Below are 22,794 nucleotides of genomic sequence, written 5' to 3'. Positions count from 1 at the left end.
AGGTTTAGCCTTGAAATGTAATTTAAATGTATTTTATTTGATAGGGACGATGCAATACTTCCAATACAGAGTATGAAACTGATGTGTTGCACAAAGAGTTTATAGTTATTGCTAATTTACAGATCTTGTCCCTAGTTGGGCTTTTACATACAGACCTATAGTGTTAAATAAATATGGAGTTTCAAACATCATAATACATTATAACCATGGGAGGCACAATAAAATACATATACCACAATACACAGACTACAGTACATATGCCACAATACACGTATTTCAATACATATGATAAAATACACATACCACAATACACTAGCACATTTAAACAAATAACACTTGAGTATTTTCATGATAATATTCTTGTACTTTCTGTGAATTATTAGAATAAATAATCTGTCATTTGTTTTATAACTGTATGTATACCAGATGGATGGATGTTCAACTTTATATAAGAAGGAAAACTTGACAACTAATTTAATTGTAGGATGAAGACATATTTATGTATTTAGAAAGCCCAGAGATGGAGAAGGAATTCATTTTTTTGTGCAATTGTTTTTATTTTTGGGACATTTTCCCATGCATAAGAAGACATGGGAGGACTCCAGGCCAAACTATAGGGTTTTGTTTTTTTTGGGGTTTTTTTAAGTGACCATGAACTTAAACAATGTGGCACCACAATAAGAGGAACAATGAGCCAGTTAAAATGAACAATATTTTTGAAAAATGTCACTGCAACTGAAAGGCAATATTTTGATTTTGTATTACTTCTTATTATTTATGTTGACTTGTGTTTTCTTTATTTTTTTTCTGTATACATGTACCCCTGGAATTCTCTGTTTGTTACATGTATGTTTGTCAATAAACAATTTTAAATAATTTTTTTTTTTTTTTGAAATAAAAGACGTGCGCTTAAAGAGGCTACATTGTTACACATAAGCGACTAGAAGAGTTTAAAATCACACCAAAATATTTTTTTTATTCCCCTTAATTTCACCTACCATACCAACATTTTCTAAATCACATGCTGTTGTGCACATTTGCACTGGTAAAGGGGACAATAGCCTGTGTCTGGCTTGCAGACAATGGGGTCGCTGCTGAAACACTCACACAATATAACCCTGATGTCTTGCCATCATGATAGGCCCGCTGCCCCTGTGTGCGTGCGTGAACGTGTCTCCGCGTGTGTGTTCTCTGTCCACACAGACAGAGAGAGAGAGAGGAGGGGCTAGAAGGGGCGGGGAGGCAAAGGAGAGGCGGAGGAGGAATGCGAAGCTCCATCCAGCGCCGAGAGCAGGAGCATTTGCGCAGATCGCCTGCGCTGCCCTCACCAGACACACGGTGTTTCAGTCGAGGAACTTTGTTGTGATTTTTTGGAGCGATCCGCCTGCAAAGTGTCTGCCGGGCAACCACACTGCTCACAGGACTCGTGTCAGCAACCAGGGATTCTAACATGGTGATCAAAGTGTACATAGCATCGTCCTCCGGATCCACCTCGGTAAGACATAAAAGAATCGCATGCATTTTATATACATGTGATGTTTTAACTGGATTTAGCTGCAGCATTACAGCGCCTGTTAGACAACAAAAAGGCAGCTGAACTTTTACTGAACTCACAGGCTGATGTCCATCGGGCTGTCATCCTCACAGCCTGGACTGGTCTGACTCATCATGCTGCTCTGCCCTCCTCAAGACTTACAGATGGAGTCTGTCAATAACTTTGTCTCAGAGACAGGGAGGAAGTTTGAGGCAGCTAACTGACACGCTCTCTCTTTGTGTGTGTGGTTTGTCACAGGGTTTCCTGGCTTCACATGTTTTTGCAAGCTCACAAACAGGAAAGACGTGCAGTAAAAATCCACAAATGTACTTAAAATGACTTGTTGTGTCACCTGATGTCAGAAGAGGATGGTTTGCAGTATGTGTGTTTGACAGTTTTGCCTTCACTGTCCTGCAGCCCAGAGGACCATCAGTGTCATTCCTGCCAGTTTCTTCCAGAGTGGAGAGGAATGATGGTGATGCAATTCTCCAGGGCCCCTTTTTAGACATGCAGCTGCAGCCCAGGAACACTTATGCTCTGTTTAGGACTTGGTGGAGGTTTTGATTTGCAGGAATTTTCCTTAAAAGTGCTCTAAAACTTGAATTCTGACTACTCTTGTAACCAAATATAGTTGGCTTACAAGAGGGGTGACCATACTTTTTTGAATGGAGGCCAAATTAGATAATATGAAAATACATGGGGACCCTCTTCCTCTCGCATCTTATCTGTGATTTTAAAAGAATCACATGCAGATGACACAACAGTTCCATCTTTAAGTGAAAAAGTATTCCACTTTCCAACGCTCCTGAAAGCGGCGACCCTCACTGTCGACTTCACGCTTCTTTTCTGTGGCTGTGTGTGCTAAATTGCAGGAAATATCTGGTCTTAGGGAATTGTTTGTTTGCTTGTTTACTTACTGTTTATGAAAACACATTAGTTTCACCTACGTAGTTCCTACTTGGTGCATGTCTGTATAATTGCCATCTTGTTGGACCAAACAATATTGTGGTAATGATATATTTTAGTATATTTTGGAAAAACAAGCCAAAGGTCGCTTAAAATCAGTCTGAGGGCAACAATTGGCCCCCGGGCCAGATTTTTGACTGGCCTACAGCTACTGCAAGATTCTTAAGTGATGTAGAATATTACTAGTAACTGCCTGGTGCTGATTGTCATAGTCCAGGATGTTACTTAAAATGTTTCATAGCGCAAGTTATCTGATAGAAAGGGTTACTTTAAATTAAATTTCTGCACCACAGTCACTTAAAGTAAAATCTCTTGTTCCATCATATGGTTCAGGTCCCATTCAGAATGATTTACTCTCACCAAGCAGCTTCACGTTGCAGCTCTCACACAGAGGAAGTGAGCAAGCACAGAGTGTCTTTTCAGTCTGACAGCTCCATGTAACTTTATTGCCCTGGCAGTAAATGACATTTGCAAAAGCTCATCAGCAGTCTTGCAGAACAAGAGCTTCCTATAAAGCCAGTGCAGTCTGAGTTCAGAGCCAGTGATGCCATCATTGTGCTGGAGCCTGTCCAGGGAAAAATGCATTACCACTCATTGATCTGTCTTTAGTATAGTCTGCTAGAACAAGTGGACAAGTGCATGTCCTCTTAAAAGCTGCACAAAAACACTTATACTCATCTCCGTTCTTTTAGAGTTGGAAGAAAAACAGCGGTGTTACTTACTTGAGTGACATCAACACATTATGCCTGTTATATGTTAGAGTCTATTAATGTTAGAATCTTTCTCTAATGTCTTATAGATGTAAAAAAAAAAAAGACATTCAGACTAGTAAAAAGCTGACAAACCCTCAGCTTGCAGTTAGATTGCATCAGTTAGTACAAAACAGTGTGATTGCATTCCACCATCCAGCAGTGTCTGCTGAGACATGACTCACTCCAATCTAGTTCAGCATGTGAATGGAGAAACAGACAAAACACAGAGACGAGCAGGAGTATTTAAAAAATCTACATTTAAAGCCTTCGCTCCACTGAGGGAGCAATTGCAGGTCAGCGAGAGAGACAGTGTAGAATTAGCCCGAGGGATGTATCAGATTTAGCGCTTGACAAGCTACAACAGTCAGCATTATTCAGCCAATTGTATGTACTGAAGACATAAAGTCCTGTTCTGTGTCAGTGCGTATTTATAGCTGTTAATGCGTATTGATTTTTTTGCAGAATCTGATCTGTGACAGCTCAAAGTTCTCAGAAATGGTACTTCGTGGCACCAAGGCTGTTAAACATCCCAAGACTCATTAAAGATGTAATGGACTGAACACTTCAATCTGTAATATAAGACAAATGCAGCTGATTTGCAAAAGTTGTGTAATAATGCATGAAGGTCAAATGGAGGGTAGTACAGTATGGAAATGATATACGATTAAGATCTTAAGGGAGTTGTGCCAACATGATTGCTCCTCAACAATTCCCATTTACATAAATCGTCAATAGATCCGGTTAGTATGTGTGTGCCCACTGGCTTCCACATACAAGTTTTAGTCCTAAAGTAATAGACCTGGAACAAATGTGATGTTTTTGAAGCATTGATGCTGTAGATTTAAGAAAAATATAACATTAATGCCTTATAATATAATGCTATCTAACAAAGACAGCTAACTACAGTTCTGATGGAAAAAAAGGAACATAATCAGTGCCAAAAAAGGATTGCCATACTTGCAAGCTTATTTCTCCCCTGACCCCTGACCTGTGCTAGTCCCTTGTGGAGGGTGGTAACTCTGCAAAGCGAATGTGAGCTGACATCATAGTATTTCCACCCAGTAAAGAGAAACAGAACGTTTGAGTCACCTGGAGAAATTGTGTTGTGACTCGCTGTTAATTCTCCAGAGAGACTTCTAGTGTTACCGTCAATGGCTTTGTAAGGATCAGGTCATGCGTACCCATATCCTTATTTTAACCTCAGCTTTGGCAAAACATTAAAGAGGACCTATAATGCTCATTTTCAGGTTTCTAATTGTATTTTTGGTTTCTACTAGAACATGTTTACTTGCTTTAAAGTAAAAAAAACACTTACTGGATCACCTATAGTCACCCTCTGGATAAGATGCTCTGTTTTAACACCTGGCTCTTTAAGCCCTCCTCCCGAAAAAGCCCAGTCTGCTCTGATTGGTCACCGTTTCCAGGTCTTCTGTATATTGGCATCTTGGAATGACTGCAGTGGAGTATAGCAGCAGTTTCTACCAAGAAATACCAGAAATACGAGCTCTTGAACACAATCTAATATGTTGCAACAGGAAATTGATCTAAATTTGGTGAGAAATTAGCAACATCAGCAAGCAAATTTACGTTTCCCCGATGTTAGCATGTAGCTACATGTAGCAGTGTACTTACAGTCATGGAATGACTTTACCAGGGATACATCATCTTCCTAACACAACACAACCTAAAACAACCAGACACAAATGTGCCAGTTCTAGAATAGCAAATGGCAAATACTCTTTGCTTGAGTTCATTGTGCTGAACTTTTGGTGGTTGCTGCCTGAGTTTGGCCGGTCAAATAGGACAGTAGACATTGTGGAGGTAGAAAGAAAAAAAGACAGAAGAGCTAATCATGTTGGTGTCTGAATACCCGGGGTTGTTCAACACAGTGCCATCAACTTGTGAGGACGACCAGAAGAAGAACTGGGCCTGGGATAACATTTCCACCAAACTTCAGATAACTAGTAATTTTCCAAATATGAAGAAATCTTTAATAATTCCAGTGTCTTGCAATAGTATGCAGCTACAAATCAGCTTGTGTTCTCTGGAGCGCGTGCCTGGCATCACAGCTGCAGACCATGGCGGCAGCTTTTGAAATTTTTTTACCTTTTGGGGGGCACGCTTTTGGAGACAGGCGGTGTCGGGCTGTTGCTGCGCAGCAGTGTGAAAGCCCCTTTGGGTAAGCTAATTAAAGGCAAAGTGAGGCGGTCCATTCCATCACTATACTAGAAAAATTGGCCAACTGGAAATGTTCCAAAAGGAATATGATCCAAAATTTGTGAGAAATTAACATCGGCAAACAAGATTACATGTTTCCCTGATGCTAGCATGTTGCTACACGTAGCAATGTATGTCAGGTAAGCACTTGCAGTAGCATGCCTTTGATCAAATGACAGCATACAGAAATCAATCTGACGTCTCAAAAGTAAACAAAAGATTGGAAGCAGAGTACTCAGAACTGTCTGAAACGTGAGTTTTTTGTGGACAGAGATTACTTTCACATATGTTTACCTCATTCTTTGAAACTTTGGCCAGGTTTATTATAAACATTTGACATTTTAACATAATATATATGACAGAAAATAAGGAAAAGCATAACAGGTCCTTGTGAAAAGGTTTTCTTAACTCTCTTTCACATGCCCAGATCTCCAACAGCAGCCACTGTCAGCAGGCTTGATGAGGCCACCTGTGTCTTGTTAGTCAGAGTGAAGTTATCAATAAGGTGTCTTATCTCAACGTTTTTTCAATGAAATGTCTTAAGATATTGGTTTTTCATAAAGCAGGTTTGTGTGTTTGTTTTTGCTTTTTGTTTCAACCTGGTTCATTAATGATAGTGGTGATTCTGCCCTTTGTTCACCAGTTTCATTGTGGTTTCTGGCAGACTGGGCTGAGGAGAGAGAGGGGGACCACTCAGCAGTCTGAGGTCCTCTGGCTGGGTGATCAGACACTGGTGATTGACATAATTCATCCTAGAGAGACATATATTGATTCTGGCTTACCTGTAAATATGTTGCCAGTTATATGCTGATGCTGACCTGTAAGATTTAGGTTTAACATTTATTCACCTTTTCAGTTTACCCTATCCCTATGCAGTGGATGCATCCAGTTAGGGTGGGGCCAGGAGGGGGTATAAGAAGCCACCTGGGCGTTGACTGGGGGGAATGATTGTCAGTGGCAGCCTGCTGTGATTTTCCTTTTTAGCTGTTTCTTACTTCAGATGCTTTTTGTTCATTTTTCATGGGACTTATGTTCTTCTCCACTGTTCCAATTGTGATATTTGGTAAATAAATCAATGCCTCTTGTTCACCTAACTCCAGAGTCAGCCAGCCACACAAAAATCCCACGTTAATGTAGAGTTACTGTTTGTAATCCTACAGTCCCCCTTTAAGAAAAAATACACTCATATGCTATTTGTGCATGCAGTATATTTGAGAGAACAGTGCCAATTATTCTCATTTTACCCGCTTCTTAGGTTACATTTAGGCCAAGTTTGAATGACAAACTAGACTATCTTTTGAATTTGCACATGCAAAGCCACACCTGTAGCAGTGCATTTAGACTGCACTAACTGAAAACTGAATGCGTCTGTGGCGCAAGCCAAAACTTTGACATCCCTGTTTCCCTTTATGCGCTGAGCCACACTATTGTGCCATTTCCGTATTGCCACTATAAATGTACAAAGAACCAGTAACAACTTGGGAATATTTTTGTAGTGTTAGTGTAGAATTTGCATTGTCCCAAGTCTTGTTTCTGTTTCAGATTTACTACTTCTCTTTACTGTGGGTTTGACATTAGGGCCTGTAGGTCAGGCTGGAGTTGGACGGCTACTTCAGTGAGTCCATTAGTCTGTATAAAAGGTTATTTTTTGGCCTTTTGCTGTTGTAGCAGTGAGGGAACCCAGCCAGAGCAGCAGTGTAAGGCTCTTTTGTAACAATGTTGTAATGCTGACTGAGCTCTAGATTGGGTGGAGGCTACTGTTGTGTTAAAATTCCACTGAGCGTCTGTTTTCAGCACAAATCAGACATGATCTAATCAAGACAAAAACCTTTATCCCGTGCAAACACACAGGGCCGCGGCTGATTTATGTTTCCTTTAGTCCAGGCAGTGGATTTTCCTGCATTCAAATGACTCCTGAGCCATTAGAAAGGTCATTTAGTCTTTGCTACGAAGAATGTTTGACAAATTCAGTTTAAATGTCTTTTCCTTTACACGTGAGAGGATTGCACATGAATTGACCTCAGCCCTGTGTTGGCATAACTGATTGAATCAGTCTCCACTCTATTGATCCAACTCCGTGTTGTGGATAAAGTGCATCTAATCAATGCCTGCCATTGTCTGGCAGTTGTTAATGCCAGAGTTCTGCCCTTTGTCAGGGACTGATCAGCTCTAGATCTGATCTCATGGCCCCACTACCACTCTCACATGATGATGACAATGATGATGTGAAACATAAACCAAAGAGCGTATGCTGCAGATTTCCCATCCATATCTACGGCCTTTGTTTGTTTGCTTTCTTTGAGTCAAAAATAATGATCCATGCAACAATAGAAACTTTCCACTCTAACTTGCCTTTGCTGCCTCTAATTGTCAATAGGAAATACATTCAAAATTAAATGTCCAAAGTTGATTTCAAAAATAAATAAATATCAGAATTTTTAGCATGCTAATGACCACTGAATATTGTTAGAGCTAGGGGGTTAGGGGTTGGTGTCTAGTTGTGCAAACCCACACTCAGAAAGCTCAGTACTAGAACCAAATCCAAACCTGATCCAACCCATAATTAAAGATGCACAGGCTACAGTCACTCATTTAAACGTGCGTTTTTTTGCCCCACTTGCGCAGCTTGAAGAGATTTGAATTCAAATCATGGTTAACTTGAGCCTGTCACTAAATATGTTGCTACTCACTATGCTGATATTAAATTGAACCTGGAGCCTGTGCAGAAAAAGAATATCATTCACAGTCACTACTTTAACTGACTTCTCCTTTCTTGGATCACAAATCCAGCCACGGAAAAGTCTCTCACTGTCTCGCTCTCGATGGCACTTTTTACAAGCAGCAAAGCCAATGATTTTCATATCACAGTCACTAATCACACTAAATTCCTGTCAAATGCAATTACTTCCTATTTTTGCCTTTCTGTCATCCATTGTTTTTGTTTTAGCTAGCAGCTAGCCTGCATCACTGTTGTATCAGTGACAATGCAATATTTGACTGGATGTGAGAGGTCAGAGGTGGTGTTGTAGGCTTTCACAACAAAAACAATCCTGTTGGCTGATAGGCTTGATAAAATAAGCTGATTTAGATGTTAAAGTTGCTGCATAATCATTTTCATTTCTGATTTTTCCAGAAAAAAAATTCTCACGCGGCGCATTCCTACATTTAGGTCATTTTGACCTGAGCCCTTAACCTTGACTTTATTTAAATATTCCTTTTTTTGCTCACACAGTTTGTTTGCAGGTACCCAGTGCATGACTCTGGTATACACCCAAGTACAGCTTTGATCATTGCAGTCTTTTGTGAATACACTGAATCATCTAAAGATTGTAGTTCTTCCATGGGTGTGCACACAAACTGTCTTTGGGCATATGCTAACACGTACTTTGGGTTACAGTTCAGTGCTGATAAATTGCCATCAGTGTGTATGAAAAACATGTTCGTTTTATGCAGTTTCTGTATTAATGTAATTAAATCAAATTTTAAAAAAGTTTACTAAACTAAACTGTGTGAGTGAAACTTTACCTGGCAACATTTTCATGATCCTTATTCATTATGTAAGAGTCAACAGCCTACTAACTGCTGTATGAGGGCTGTGCTTTGAGCTAAATGCCAAATTCAGCACGCTAACATGCTCAAAATGGCAATGCTTACATGCTAATACATTTTAAAGATTATATATTCAGTAAACTTCACCATGCTAATCAACTTAGCATCAAAATCAACTTTTTGCTAATTAGTGCTAAGTCTAAAAGTTCAGCTAAAACCAATAAGAATGTCATTAGTTTTGCATGAATTTGGTCATATTGGACAAATTAAATGTTTGCAAAATATATATGTTGAGATATTTCACAGAATATGTGAAATCTTTGACCTACTGGTGGCACTAAAGAAGATGTCAGGGATCACCAAAGTTATCAGGATTCCTCCTTTGGGGTTCATGAATGTCTGAACAAAATTTTATGGCAGCCCATCTGATAGCGTTTGAATGTTTCACCAAAAGACAAAAATGTCAACCTCACGGTTGTGCTAGATGAAATGTGAGGTAAACAGGGAACCCATGGATGTCTGTTTTACATTTCATGATAATCTATAGATTGGTGAAGTCATGAGTCAAAACACAGAAGTCCGTTTTGCACTTCTGGCTCCCTCGTCTCAAAGTCTCTGGGTTTTTTAAATGGGTTTTTGGTTAAATCCCTTAAAAAAGGTCTGTGGTTTACATAGGCTAAAGATATTTAGACGTTTTCTTCTGCAACATAAAATGTGTCTGTACAAACCCAATTTTTGAACGTTTAAGGTTTTTAATGCATCTTAAAAAAGCTGGTTGCTAACAAGTGGCTAAATGGGACTGTAGTGTTTGTAGGGGACGTTAGACGTCATCACAGTGGACACAGAAACTCATTAAACCCACTTGTCTGCCTTTACAGCTTTACAGAGTCGCACTCAAACTTGTAGATTTATCTGTAATATTTTTCAATTCTGTTTTAACATGTTTTTACAGTGAAGTTGAAAGATTCAGGCTGGAGACGTTTAAGCCGTGGAACCACAATGTAGTTCATTTATAGCCTAACAATAGCTTTTTGCTTCTGGTGATTTAATTTATGCTTCAAAACACACAAAAGTAGTGTTCATCTGTGAAGATTATCATGCTAAACAAAACCTATAAGTATCATAAAGTCGTGTTGGTCACAGAGCTTATTTTTGACGATAATCGAAAATCCCATCAGGTTTTTGACAAGGGAACCAGTGCGATGCTAACTTCCTGGTTGGCCTACAAAAACACGCCATCCCTTCACCACTCTCAAGTTTTTCAGTTGGTCTGGAACAAAGTGGTGAACCAATCAACCCATGTTGCCACCCACAGAGCCTTAGGATGGCTAAAATCACAGAAGAATTACTTCCTGGTCAATGTCTAAACAAAATAAACAGACTCAATGTCTCCCCTGCTTTTGCATTTTGTTTAAGTCATTGTCAGTATATATTTGCATACCAAGGCAAGCTAATGAGGTATTGGGAGAGAAAGCACAGATTAAAGAAATCCGATCATGAGGCCTGTTTATTGCCTGCACGTCGGACACTGACTCATCACTCTCTTGTGTATCTTATAAGGACAGAGGAGTAATTTTCCTGCATTCCATAGAGATAGATAAGGAGTAATAAAGGGCAACAGGAGAGGACTAGCTGTTTATTACCACACCCAGAGGCAGGGGCAGCCTGTTTCCTTCCATATTAAAATCACCAGGAGCTCCACTTAAGACACTAGAGAGCGATGCAAAGGGCTAAAGGGGGCAAAGCTGGGAACTCTCACAGTGCAATTAGAGTCAGGGGCAGATGGCATGAGGCCACTTTGCCCCACAAATTAATTTTGCTTGGCAACAGTACAATGCAGGCTTCTTGGATAGTGGCCAGAGTGCGCCAAAAGAAAAGAGAAAAGAGGAGAAAGGGGATCCTTAACTTAACTTATCCTGAGCTTAACTTGTCATTTTAGCAATTTAGGATAAAGTTAGTTTTATTGTTGTTTTGAGTAGCATATTATTGTGTACCATGCTAATGTAAGTCAAAAGGGAGGAAGAGCAGGCAGTGCAGATTCTTCCATCAGAGAGAGGATCGTCTGTGTTTAGAGACAGAGTTAGTTAAAGCGAGTCTGAGCTCATGGTGTTCCACTCCGTTGCTCTGTCCCGCACGGCTTCCAGAGCAGGTGGGCAAAGAGCTGGTTTTAGGACTTTGGCCTCGGGAGTGCAACTGCCATTAAATGATTCAAACTGCACCACGGCTAATCTGCCAGCTTTTTCAGCTCCCTCATTTCCATATCTCAGTGTTGTTGCTTCAGCAGATGGCTGAACAATGAATAATCCACCTGTCTGGTCTGTACACCATAAAGCTGGGAGGAGCCCTCACGCAGAGATGTCTGTACTGGAAGACAGTAAATTATCGTCCACAGAGCTTTGCGGTGTTTTTAAGCATGAAGTTGGCTTCGTTTGATTTTAGGTGTGTGAATGTGGGTACAGCTGAGGCTGGATGTGTGTGTCTCCTTGCAGCAGGCCTTATTTGGCTCGTGTTTGACCAGTTACCTCCTCTCGAGTCCCAGAGGAGCTCTTGTTTCCGTCTGGCCTTGTAGGGCCATCCTCCCTCTTACACACTCCCACTGAGAGCTCATTGGACCACAATTTCACACACTAAATCACACACACACAACCACACACACACACACAAACACACACACACATCCTTATAGATAGAGGCATATGCAGGAACAACACAAGCACACAGTGTCTTATTTGTGTCTATTATTTTCCTGTAGGTGACTGTTTTCTGGTTACTCTGTGACAGAACCACTCATGGACATTCATTAATAAGAACTGAGGTCCCAGTGTCAAATCATGATATATTTTTATTTCCTGTTGGGTCATAGAGTTGCTTATTGGCATCTGCTCAGATGAAAAGCTCATGGTTTTGCATGGAGCACAATAGACTATTTTAAAAGTGTCACAAAGTGTTAAATATGGTGCCGTGCTAATGCAACAGAACTGCCTTTTGTGAGAAAGTGGAGCCATTCAAAAATAATCACATCTACATGAAAATCCCAGATAGTGAAAGAGACAGCAACTCTCGTGTGTGGACCGCCAACACAGTCTTTCTTTGTGGGAAATAGGCTCCATTTATTGTGTTTAAATGATCAGCTTGTCAAATTAAAAGCATGCAAAGTGTTACAAATGCTTTTGAAATGGTTCCATTTGAAACAATAAAGTGAAATTTTGTGTGGAATTGTCAGGAAGATGATGAAAGTCCACTCTTGGGAGTTGCGGTCCTCCTCACTATCTGCCATGTTTCATGCTTACAAAACACAATCTGTCCCTGCTTAGCCTTGTCCGAGTTCAACCTCTTCAATCCTCTTGTTGTATCACTTCATTCATTTGTCAGCAAACGAGTGGTAACTTAGTAACAGAGCGGCCGGCGATCTCTGTGGTGTAATTTCTCACAGCAGATCAGAGGTGTCCTTATTTCTACAGCAGACTGGTGGCAGTATGGGGAACCGAGGCCCTTCTGTTTCCTCATAAGGCTGAAAGTTAACAACACGTCTAACTGACAACTTCCCTCTCTGCCACCACCCCCCCTTCTCTCTCTCTCGTCTTCCCCCGCACGCAGATCAAAAAGCAGCAGCAGGACGTGATGGGCTTCCTGGCGGCCAATAAGATCGAATTTGAGGAGTGTGACATCGCAGCCAATGAGGGCAACAGGAAGTGGATGAGAGAGAATGTTCCGGATGAGTCCAAGCCGGCCACGGGGAACCCTCTCCCCCCACAGATATTTAACGAAAGCAAATATTGCGGGGTGAGGCACACATGCAGTCAGATGCTCTGAATTATTGGCACATGACTGTTCATGCAATCACACTGATAAGTTACACACAGAGCTGCGGCTGCTTTCCAGCTACTCAAGTCATGCATGTTGGGTTTAAAATGCCGATTCTGATGTTTTTAGACTAAATACGTTTAAAGCTGCACTAATCGACATTTTAATGTTGACAAAAGATTAAATTACTATGTGTAATGTGAAAGGTGGCACTTGTAACCCACCTAGAAATATCCCCCAGCTCTGCAGCTCCCCTCAGCTCTACCACTTACTGTCTTGCTTTACTCTCATGGCTCTTATCAGCGTCATTTTTAGCAAAAAAAAAATCTTTAATATACCTGCTGCACACCCCCTGCCCAGCACCAGAGGGGATACACAAAGGCAGTGACTTGCTGGTGAACATAGTCGAACATATAGCAGCTGAAGAGTCAGATATATCCTTACTTGGTGGAGACGTTACCAGAGCTTCCCACTGCTTCTGGTTTTTGTGCTTAACAGGATACTTCGCTGATTTTCAACCAGCTTTGGGTCATAACAGTGTGGGTCATATGTGTAAATGAAATGTGGTAATCTTCCCTCTATCCAACCCAGGGGTGTCCACATTTTTTTGAATGGGGGCCAGATTTGATAATTTGAAAATGCCTGAGGGCTAGCTGCCTCTGGCACCGTAACGGTTATTAAAAAATCAAATTAGACAAATGCAAGTGTTTTATCCTCCACTGAGTATGTTTTCTGCCTTCTACAGCCGCCTTTGCTGTCAAATTTATGCTTCTTTCTGAGTTTATTTGCTTGTTTACAACCTGTTTATGAAAGCACTCTACTTTTGCCTGCTTAGTTCCTACTTGGCATATTTCTACAAACTGTACTATAGTCCTGGTGTTGCGAGGTGATGAAAAAAATGCAAAGAGGTCTTGCTTGATTTACCAAAGTAATGTGGCAGGCTAAATACAGTATATTTTGAAAGATATGGGGGCTGTTTTTATAATCTGTCTGTGGGCCACAATTGGCCCTTGAGCTGGCCTTTGGACTTGTCTGATCTAACCATTGCTGAGATTTCCTATGTTATTGTGTCTAAAGCCTCGCTTCCACCAAGCAGTCTGGCTCATTAGACATTTATTTTTGTGTTTCCATTGTCAAAAGTTGGGGATTGTACCAATAGAACAGTTTCGTCACGTGTTTTCATTGCCCTTCTGTTGAGGTACCTTGCACACTTACCTGATACTAAAAGATGCAACTAGAAACACTGCACTTTGTTGATTGGTCAATAAAGAGTCGACACTCAAGGACTCGATGAACAAACCTGCCATAATTAAATATCCTATCGATTGCGACAGAGACTCTAGAACTCAAGAACTCTAGTTTGTTATTTTTTGATCTGAAAATGTCACGGACAATCAATAAGACAGACGTTCCTCTGCATCGCTGCTGAAGAGACAAATACAGCCACATCTCATTTGAGCAGTAACATCTGGTAACAACCCCACCTACATGTAAGAGTACTGTCTGCGATGGAAACTCAAAACAAATCTAGGGTTTAGGTACATGTCTGTATGGGTCATGTGCGGACTCTAAAAGTTCTTTAACAAGTATTAAGCGGGAGGGCTGCAGCCGTCAGCCGTGAAACAGGTTGTAATGTAATCCCTTGCAGCAATAGCATACCATCAGTGTACGTTAATTAAAAGTGCTTGTGTTTGCCACTGACAGGCTCAAGTTGTTATTAAAAGTTTCTGACATTATGGAAAGGACTCTGCAGAGACTTTACCATACACTGATACAGTGTCTGTTATTGTCTCTCTGCAACAACTCAACTCGTGAGACTTAAGAGAGAGTTGATGGGGCATAGTGACAAACAGACTGAATAATGAAAAAGGTAAGAAAAACATTAAATTTTTCTGTGAAATCCTCTCCATAATGGTGTTGGACAATTATAATAACAATCTGAGGCTGTCAGCAAGCACTTGTGGTGGATGTGCATTGACGTTGTGCTGTTGCCCTGAATTATTACATTGCAGCCAGTCTCAGGGCTGCCGGCTGTTACCCCCTGGCTCTATACTAGACACATTTTTTTCTTTTATATGTTCTTCCTAGAATTCACTGAAAAACAAAACATGGGAATTTATGGTCCAGGTTGAAAAATACCAGACACAATCAACCATCATCTTACTCCTCCTACTCATATTTAACAGACAAATAAAAGACCGATTGCCATCAGATCTTCTCATTTTAAAGCCGTCTGCAGAAAATGAATAAGCCCAAAATGTCAAACTATTTCTGCAATGTGTGGAGATAAAATTTAAAAAACCAAACTGTTGGCAAATTATTAAAATGAGAGAGGAAAAAAACTCCTGTGTTAGCAAATGCTAGTTTTCTCCCATTAGAGGCACACAGGCCTTAAGCCTTTAGTCTTGCTGTGCAGCAAACAGACAGCTGGAAGTGAAGCAGCACATGCAGGATGGGCTGTATTGAATGTCACAGACAAAGAGAACAGCATTTCCCAGGATACTTGCAGCTGTACGGCCCCTTTTATAAAAATCTGTTTGTGTGTGCACCGGTATGTGTGTGTGGGGGAGAAAAAGGAGTGAAAACAAAGGAATGAGAAGGAGTGAGCGACCAGGAATGAGACAGACTGAACAGCTGAACAGTAAACGGGTGAATATGTTTGCTTGTTTACTCAGGGTTACATTCTCAAAGACAATACCCCTCCTATCAGATGGACTACCGAGGCCTTTCCTTGGACAAATAACACAACCCCGACCTACTCTAACAAAGAGGTCCTCATGTGGCACTGCAGCTCAGATTGTCGCCCGCAGGCGCTGATCCAAAGTCTGTTTCGCATTATCATTCCTCAGGTTGGAGTCCTCGGATCGATCTAAAGTTCTCTCTGCCTCTTTCTCAGAACTATGAGGCCTTCTTTGATGCCAGAGAAGACAACGCTGTGTATGCGTTTCTGGGTCTGACCGCTCCCCCGGGCTCCAAGGTAAGCTTAGAAACACAGTCTGATGTCTGCCCTCACTTTGAACTGCTTTCCAACAGCTGGACCATATTTCCTGTAACACCGGCTTATGTGCCTAAATATATATTTATCCTCACTGTGCGATTTTCATACGGAAAACACACTTATTACATAATACATCTGTTCATGATATCCCTGCACCCAAGGAGGCCTCTTCTCCTCTCACTCCTGCACATGGGCGCCTCCTCTGTGCCACAGCCGGGACTGCAGGGAGGTGTGCCAGTTACCATGGAAACAGAGGGGTTTTCCTGTGTGCTGTGGCAGGGGACATATAAACCAATATCCTCCATTTTAATTGAAACACTCTCTCCTTCTTCTCCTCCTTTCTCCTCCTCTGTCTGTCTCTGCAGGAGGCCGAGGCGCTAGCGAAGAAAGAAGCACAGCAGTAGCAGCTTTACACCGTTTCTACCTGAGACCTGATCTGGACCCAGACCAACCTGGAACTGATCCAGGAGCAAAAACAAGAATTTCACTCGGCTTATAAATATGTGGACTTTTTTTTCAGTATGTTTTATTTTTTCTATTAATCTGTGTTCAGCTGTGCCTTGTCAGCTGTAGTGAAGGGAGATACTAAAGCAGAGCATTATGGGTATCTACAAACAGCTCTGCTTCCTCCCATTAGCCTCAGCCTGCTAAGCCTACTGGCCTAATGACATGTCAATCAACCATTAGCATGAACGTGTAGCTTCTATCAGACACAACCAAATGTATGCACTTTGGAAATGTGTAACACAGATTCATCATTTGGCAAACAGAACATCATCAATGTTAGACCATGAAACGTCTGTTTAACCCTTTGAAACCTGGACTGACGTCAGTTTCTTGTGTTACATTGGGGCGCCTTTCACAAGCATTTACACCAATTGAAACGTGATGAAACTGGTCCGATTTCTTTTGAAAACATTATTAAAAAGGCAATGAGCGACTTGGCAAGAGATGTCTTGAAAATTAGGAAAAGCTGACAAAAAATGAACTTTTTTGAAAAAGACAGGGAAAAGACAGTAAGAAAATATTAGAAAATAGTTGTTTAATTACGAATTTAAATGGATTACATTTACATTTTTAGAAATTTTTTCAAGCTTTCCTTGTTTTTTGTTGGCTTTTTTTCCATTTTCTTTTGGGGGTGTTTGTGTTCATTTTCTTGTAACTTTTTGATAATTCCCTGCTAATTTTGGGTAATTTCTGCTAAAGTTGTTAATTGCCTTTTGATGTTTTTGATTTGAGATTAAGCCAATTTGCTTCTGTTTCAAGGGGTTAACACGACAGTATTAATCAGAACATATGGAGACAGATTTGTGTCAGTAGTATTTGTGTGAAATTATTGACAAACCATATGTTAATGTGTAATCTGTAAATATAAAACCACCTCCACAAATACAAAAAAATTGTAAACTTGAAAAACTATTTTACAAGTACAACATGGAACTGCAAATACATAAGCAAATTCAAAAAATACTCAGTGTGCGTAAAATTGAAATCTGCAGGCAAAGAATTGAGATTCACAAATAAATACTGGATTCACAAATATTTGTTCACAAGTTGTAAATGTTACGAAGATATTCACAAATGCTTTTTTTAAAAAAAAAAAAAAAATCAAATGTATTTACAGATATTTTTTATTTGTGGAATTAATTTGTGTGTTTGCAGATTTGTTTTTATATTTACAAAATAGTTTTTTTGTATTTGTGGAAGGTATTTTATATTTACAGATAACACATTAACACACAAACCGTCAGTCTGTTCAGACAAATAATATTGAGACAAATCTATCTTCATAAGAACAAGTCTTAATGTGTTGAATCCTGGAAACCTGCTGTGCTCCTGCCAATCACGTCATCGCCAAACCTGCAGCACCTTCTGTAAACGTTATGTTACAATCCCATTCTGTTTTTTTTATTTACTTCATATTGTCTTAATGCTGTTTTAAAAGCAAACTTTTTTCTACGAGATGATATATGTTTAAAAATGATAACACATGCCAAAATTACAGGTCTGCAAACACAGAGAGATGTGAAGGGTTTTTTTATTTGCTGTTTTTGTTTCAAGGGGAGGTGGATGGCTGTTTCATTTTGCTATAAGTGTCCTGTTTCACATTGTGTTGGTAATCCCTGTTTTACATAATCTTCCCTGAAATAAATAAAATAATAAAAACTGCAAGCCGACTCTCAATATTCCTTGATGGCTGTCATAAAAAATACTGACACAGTCAAACCAAATTGAAACAAATTCCGCAGTCTTATAACATGCTGTTATTTAATGTACAATAAATGAGTTTAAGTTTACAGAACATGAACAATCTTTGGACTGACTTTGTGCGCTGTGATAAGCAAGCATTCAAGCATTTGGAACAGGTGATTTCATTGTTGTCAAGACCACCTAAACTGAGACCAAGTCATGACCAAGACCAGAGTGTATTGAGACCGAGGCCAGACCAGTGTGAGATCCGAACTGTTTTAAGTTTAGTTTATTTCTGTCATTTTCCAACGTACACAACTCCAATACACACAAGGAAAATAGAATTAACAATAATAACTCATTACGTTTGAAGCAGTCACAAACCAAATCAAATAGGCTGAAGTCTTAGCTTATTGGAACTACACTTTTACATTTGTTGTTTTGTACTGTTATCTTAATATTATAAAAATAAACTAAAAGAATGTATGTATCCCAAAGTCCTCCAAAAATCTTCATATACACACATTGGTGTTCATAACTTGGTTTTAATTTTGTTAATCAACTTATTTAAAGTTTTTTTTTTTAAATTCTTTTATGTCTTTAACATTTCCAGCTCCTTTTTATAACTATTTCATCTATTAACACATTTGACCCTTATGTTTTGCATTCGTTCTGATTTTTGACTTTGTAAATGTACATGTTCCTGTTAGTTCACACTGACTCTGTCTAAGTTTGAACAACTTCTGGACACAGTCAGGAAGCAAGTTATCAAAATCCCCACGTTATTATGGTCTGCAACAGTCCAAAATATTAGTAAAGATGGACAACTCTCACAAATCCAAAAGCTAGAGTGCTTAAACTCAAATTTGTTATGTCTTAGGATATAAAGTTTGGAGCTACTCCAGAGACAATGAACTGAGAGAGATGTTATGGATGACACTGAAAGCAGCCAGGAGTATTTTTGTACATTTTCTGTTTCAGACAGAACACTTGTACAGAATAAAGCTGACTTCCTCTTCTAGTTTCTGGCTTTGAGAAAAAGTAACTTATGTTCACAAATATTGATCAAACTTCCCAAGGCCATTGAAATAACATTGGAATTCTTCATTTAGGTGGTGTTCCCCTTTAATGCAGGATTTTAATGGGGTATTTTTATGTCCACATGCCAATATAGGCCGGATGTATTATGTTTTCAAGTTGTCCACCTGTCCGAATTTCAAAGGTCACTGTAACCTCACACAAACATGTTTTTGGCCATAACTCAACAATTTATACACTAATTATGATGATAGAATTGGGATAAGATGATTAATTGGTGACATTTTTATCCAGTAGGTCAAAGGTTAACTTCACTGTAACATCATAATGTTCTAAAAAAACACTTTTCTGACTTTTATTTGACATCATAACTCAGGAACAGGAGGAGACACGTTTCATCAGTGGTGACACTAATCTTTGGTACCCACCTTGTGATAACTGTATAAATCTTGAAGATGTGTGTGAAGAGGCGGAGTTTAAGAATTTCTGTCTTCTTTGCAGCAACATCCAAATTAGAAGCGTTTTTTTTTGCTGTTATGGCCACGTATGAGTCTGGATTAACATGGATGTTAACTGTAACTTGACTGGTATGTGGAGGCAAATAATTCCAGTGAGATTCTGTGTTGGTACTTTTCCTTCTGCCCCTTGGCTCACCATATTACATCTTCTCAGCTTGTGTATAAATGTACCGTTCTCTTTTCAGTTCTCTGTGATTTTCAGCTACAGATTAATAAAGGAAGTAAGTGATGGGGGTGGAGGGGCCAGTTCTCAGTTGCAGAAGTGAAACAAGCAAGTAGAACTTCACAATTGCATACGCAAAAACACTGTGCCATTTGCCCTTGATACTAACGAACGTTAGAAGAAGAAAAAAGACAAAAAAGACGCAGACAGTCGTTGTGTGCCATGTTGGCTGAAGGTTTTCTCAGAGTGCTGCTTTACAGGGAGGAGAGAAAGTTTGCCTCTGCTCCCAAGCCGAAGAGATCACAGACACACACTCATCGTACGGAGCAGTTCAACAGTTTCCTCTCCGAGTCAGACTCCACAGGCCTACAGGCAGATTCAGCTGAAACAGGTAAACAGCCTCATAAAAACATAAACTGTCTGATGTAACTTTCCGTACTGGTTGTACTGGCACTAATGTTAACTTTACACAGTCAGGTTCCCTCACTTCCCTTTTACTGAAATCCTCTTGTCAGATATAATCTTGTTTATGACCTTAAATACAAATAATAGTTAAACCAAACTAGATTTAATTGAAAACATCCATTTATTTTCTGTAATTAGATCCAGACCAGGAAGAATCTGACCCTAGACCACTGAAAAGCTTGCCTCAAGATCCTGCAGGCCTCTTAATTCCTGGGTGCCCACCTGCTCTCACCCTGGACACTGACTTTCCAGTCCGCTTAGACAGTTGTAGCCTCCTTGAGCAGTATCCAGACCTTCAGGTAGCCGACGCAGGCCGCATATCACAGAACCCACTACGAGCCACAGTCCCTCTGCACGGTTTGTACACTCAGCCCCCTGAAGCCCACTGTCCCTCAGAATGGACAGCCCAACAGGGGCCGCAAGGCGAGCCTGTCTCATCAATACCAGACCAGGGTTATCTGGTTATGGGGGCCAGTGTGAACATCAGTTTGGATCTGCCTGGATCAGCGCTGGAGCCCATGTCTAACTCTGTGCTGAACGGGCTGCTGGACAAACAGCTGGAGGAGGTGTACATGCAGCATCTGACTGACAACTTGGCTCGCTGTAACTCACACCTGGGCAACAGCCTCCTGCACGACCTGGTGCCTCCGCCGCAGCCCAGCAGCCAGCTGCAGGAGACCGACTCACTGGAGTCCAGTCTGGAACAGGGAGGGGACAACGGTAAGAAGATTAGTTATCTGAGCACCCAGAACTTAGCTCCCTGCTCGTCCAACTTCAGCTCCCCCGTGCTGAGGATCTCAGAGGCTGAAATTCCTCCTCTCCAGTGAATACACAATACCGTCTGCAAAAGTCTTGTGATGCTCAGCAAATCTTTTTCTTTACCTCCATGTTCACACATACCAACAAGCAACTGATGCAAGAAAACAAATGCAATTCACTGAATAAATACATGCTTTTTGTTTGTTTACCTTTATTTACACAACGTCTTTGTTTACTTACTTGATGAATTGATGCCTTAAAATTTTGCTGCTCTCATGCGCCATCTGCTGTTAAATTTCAGAACTACAGCTTCCTGAATTTACCTGATATATATTTCATTTGTATTAAAAGTGGTATGTTTAAGTTATTTATTATTTTGAAGCAAGTTTAGTTAGTTAGTGTTTAGTTTATAGGTTAAGATTTATGCTGCACATTGAGGTTGCCTTCAAAAAGAGATGTAACCTAGTGTTAATGAATCAGTCTGGTCTAAATGATGATTCCAGTGAACAAATAAGCAGTCATTATTTTTGAGTTTTTAAGTGCATTTGGATTTTATTTTGTTGATTTTATTACCTGGTAAGTGTTATATTTGGTTTTATATTCTGTCTTTGGCAAGTGAAGGAAATTCACATCCAATATTCTGCACCCATGTGGGGTTTTTAGATTGATATTACAGTCTCTAGGTAATGTTAATATATACATGAAATATATTAAATGGTTGAGTGAAGTGGGTTGACTGTCTATTTTTTTATTTTATAGTGCTTAAATTAAAAAAAACAATGCTGTTTATTTACTCAAACTATATCCTAAAGGGATTGATGTCAATACTTTCTTACATTTTTATGTTCCCAAATCAGTTATAAAAACAGGGTAAATGTAACACAGACAGACACACACACACACACACACACACACACACAAACAACATTAGGTGTAACTTGAACGTATTCTTTAGAGTGAAGTTTGTCTTAACCCTTTAAAACAATGAAATACAAGTATTTAAACCTTTCGACTCATTGACCTTTTAACTGGTTTGATTTTCTTTCAAAAACATGGTAAAGAAGGAAATGACCATGTTGGCAAGAAATAAGTAAATTAAATTATTAAATTAGTAAATTAAGAAAATTCTTTAAAAGCTAGGAAAAGAGTCCAGGAAAATATATTTTTAATTATCATAATTACATTTACATTTTCTACAGAGTTATTGTTAGAGTTGTAGTTTTGTAGAGTTCTATTTTTTTTATTTTAAACGTTCCTATTGTTTTTTTTCTGTTTTTTGTTTGTTTTTTCTTTGATTTGTTTGTTTAATTGTTGTAGTTGTTTTGCAAATTTTTAAGGTAATTTCCTTGCGATCTTTACTAATTTCTTGCTAATTTTGTGTCATTTCTTCCTGAATTGCTCATTATCAAGCCAATTCACCCAGGTTACAAAGGGTTAATATATCTTCCATAATCATTACTTTCCCCACTGAGATCAATAAGGATTTTTGTTGTTTTACACTACTATGTGTGTCTGTAAGAAACCTGCGAAGACCCAGAGATCTGTCCTAGGGTCCAGTGTGTCCATATACTATAGTACACTATAAATACTACAAATGGTACAGCTTATGTATATAAACTGATAGTTCTTACCCTTTAAATTCCTTCCAAAACATCCAAATATGTGTGATGATGGTGTACTTTAGTGAGGAGCTGTACACCACAACCTGAGAGATTCAAGATATCCGCCACCACGCCGACCCTTCTGCTGAGTGTGTGGAGTCTCCAGTTGTCCTAAAGGCACCTGCACCTCACAGCGAGCTCCAGAATGAACTGACAAAGCAATAGCCTGAAGATTTATGG

The 22,794-nt window shown here is 39.7% G+C and overlaps 2 protein-coding genes across 2 annotated transcripts; both read left to right on the top strand.

The window, feature by feature from the left end:
• Positions 1-1,272: 1,272 nt before the first annotated feature.
• Positions 1,273-17,992, top strand: sh3bgrl (SH3 domain binding glutamate-rich protein like). The gene is made up of 4 exons (XM_042493455.2): positions 1,273-1,495; positions 12,616-12,801; positions 15,719-15,799; positions 16,186-17,992. Exons 1-4 carry the CDS (start codon positions 1,451-1,453, stop codon positions 16,222-16,224), a joined length of 351 nt encoding a protein of 116 aa, XP_042349389.1. The 5' UTR covers positions 1,273-1,450; the 3' UTR covers positions 16,225-17,992.
• Positions 17,993-19,813: 1,821 nt separating this feature from the next.
• On the top strand, positions 19,814-21,685 carry LOC121948261 (uncharacterized). Its single transcript, XM_042493605.2, has 2 exons — positions 19,814-20,120; positions 20,333-21,685. The coding sequence occupies exons 1-2, from the start codon at positions 19,952-19,954 to the stop codon at positions 21,019-21,021; spliced, it is 858 nt and encodes a 285-aa protein (XP_042349539.2). The 5' UTR covers positions 19,814-19,951; the 3' UTR covers positions 21,022-21,685.
• Positions 21,686-22,794: the final 1,109 nt, after the last annotated feature.

Source organism: Plectropomus leopardus, chromosome 8, assembly GCF_026936395.1.
Source record: "Plectropomus leopardus strain MGB_pleo_1.0 chromosome 8, ASM2693639v1, whole genome shotgun sequence".
NCBI lineage: Eukaryota > Metazoa > Chordata > Actinopteri > Perciformes > Serranidae > Plectropomus > Plectropomus leopardus.
The sequence above is the reverse complement of the archived record's forward strand: the minus strand, read 5'-3'. Positions and strand labels throughout refer to the sequence as shown.

What these genes read in the sequence shown, in the direction of transcription:
- sh3bgrl (XM_042493455.2), top strand. Translation starts at nt 1,451, where the DNA reads ATGGTGATCAAAGTGTACATAGCATCGTCCTCCGGATCCACCTCG. An exon ending in CGTCCTCCGGATCCACCTCG is followed by an intron (nt 1,496 to 12,615) that starts GTAAGACATAAA and finishes CCCCGCACGCAG; the next exon opens with ATCAAAAAGCAGCAGCAGGA. An exon ending in CCGCTCCCCCGGGCTCCAAG is followed by an intron (nt 15,800 to 16,185) that starts GTAAGCTTAGAA and finishes CTGTCTCTGCAG; the next exon opens with GAGGCCGAGGCGCTAGCGAA.
- LOC121948261 (XM_042493605.2), top strand. Translation starts at nt 19,952, where the DNA reads ATGTTGGCTGAAGGTTTTCTCAGAGTGCTGCTTTACAGGGAGGAGAGA. An exon ending in GGCAGATTCAGCTGAAACAG is followed by an intron (nt 20,121 to 20,332) that starts GTAAACAGCCTC and finishes TTCTGTAATTAG; the next exon opens with ATCCAGACCAGGAAGAATCT.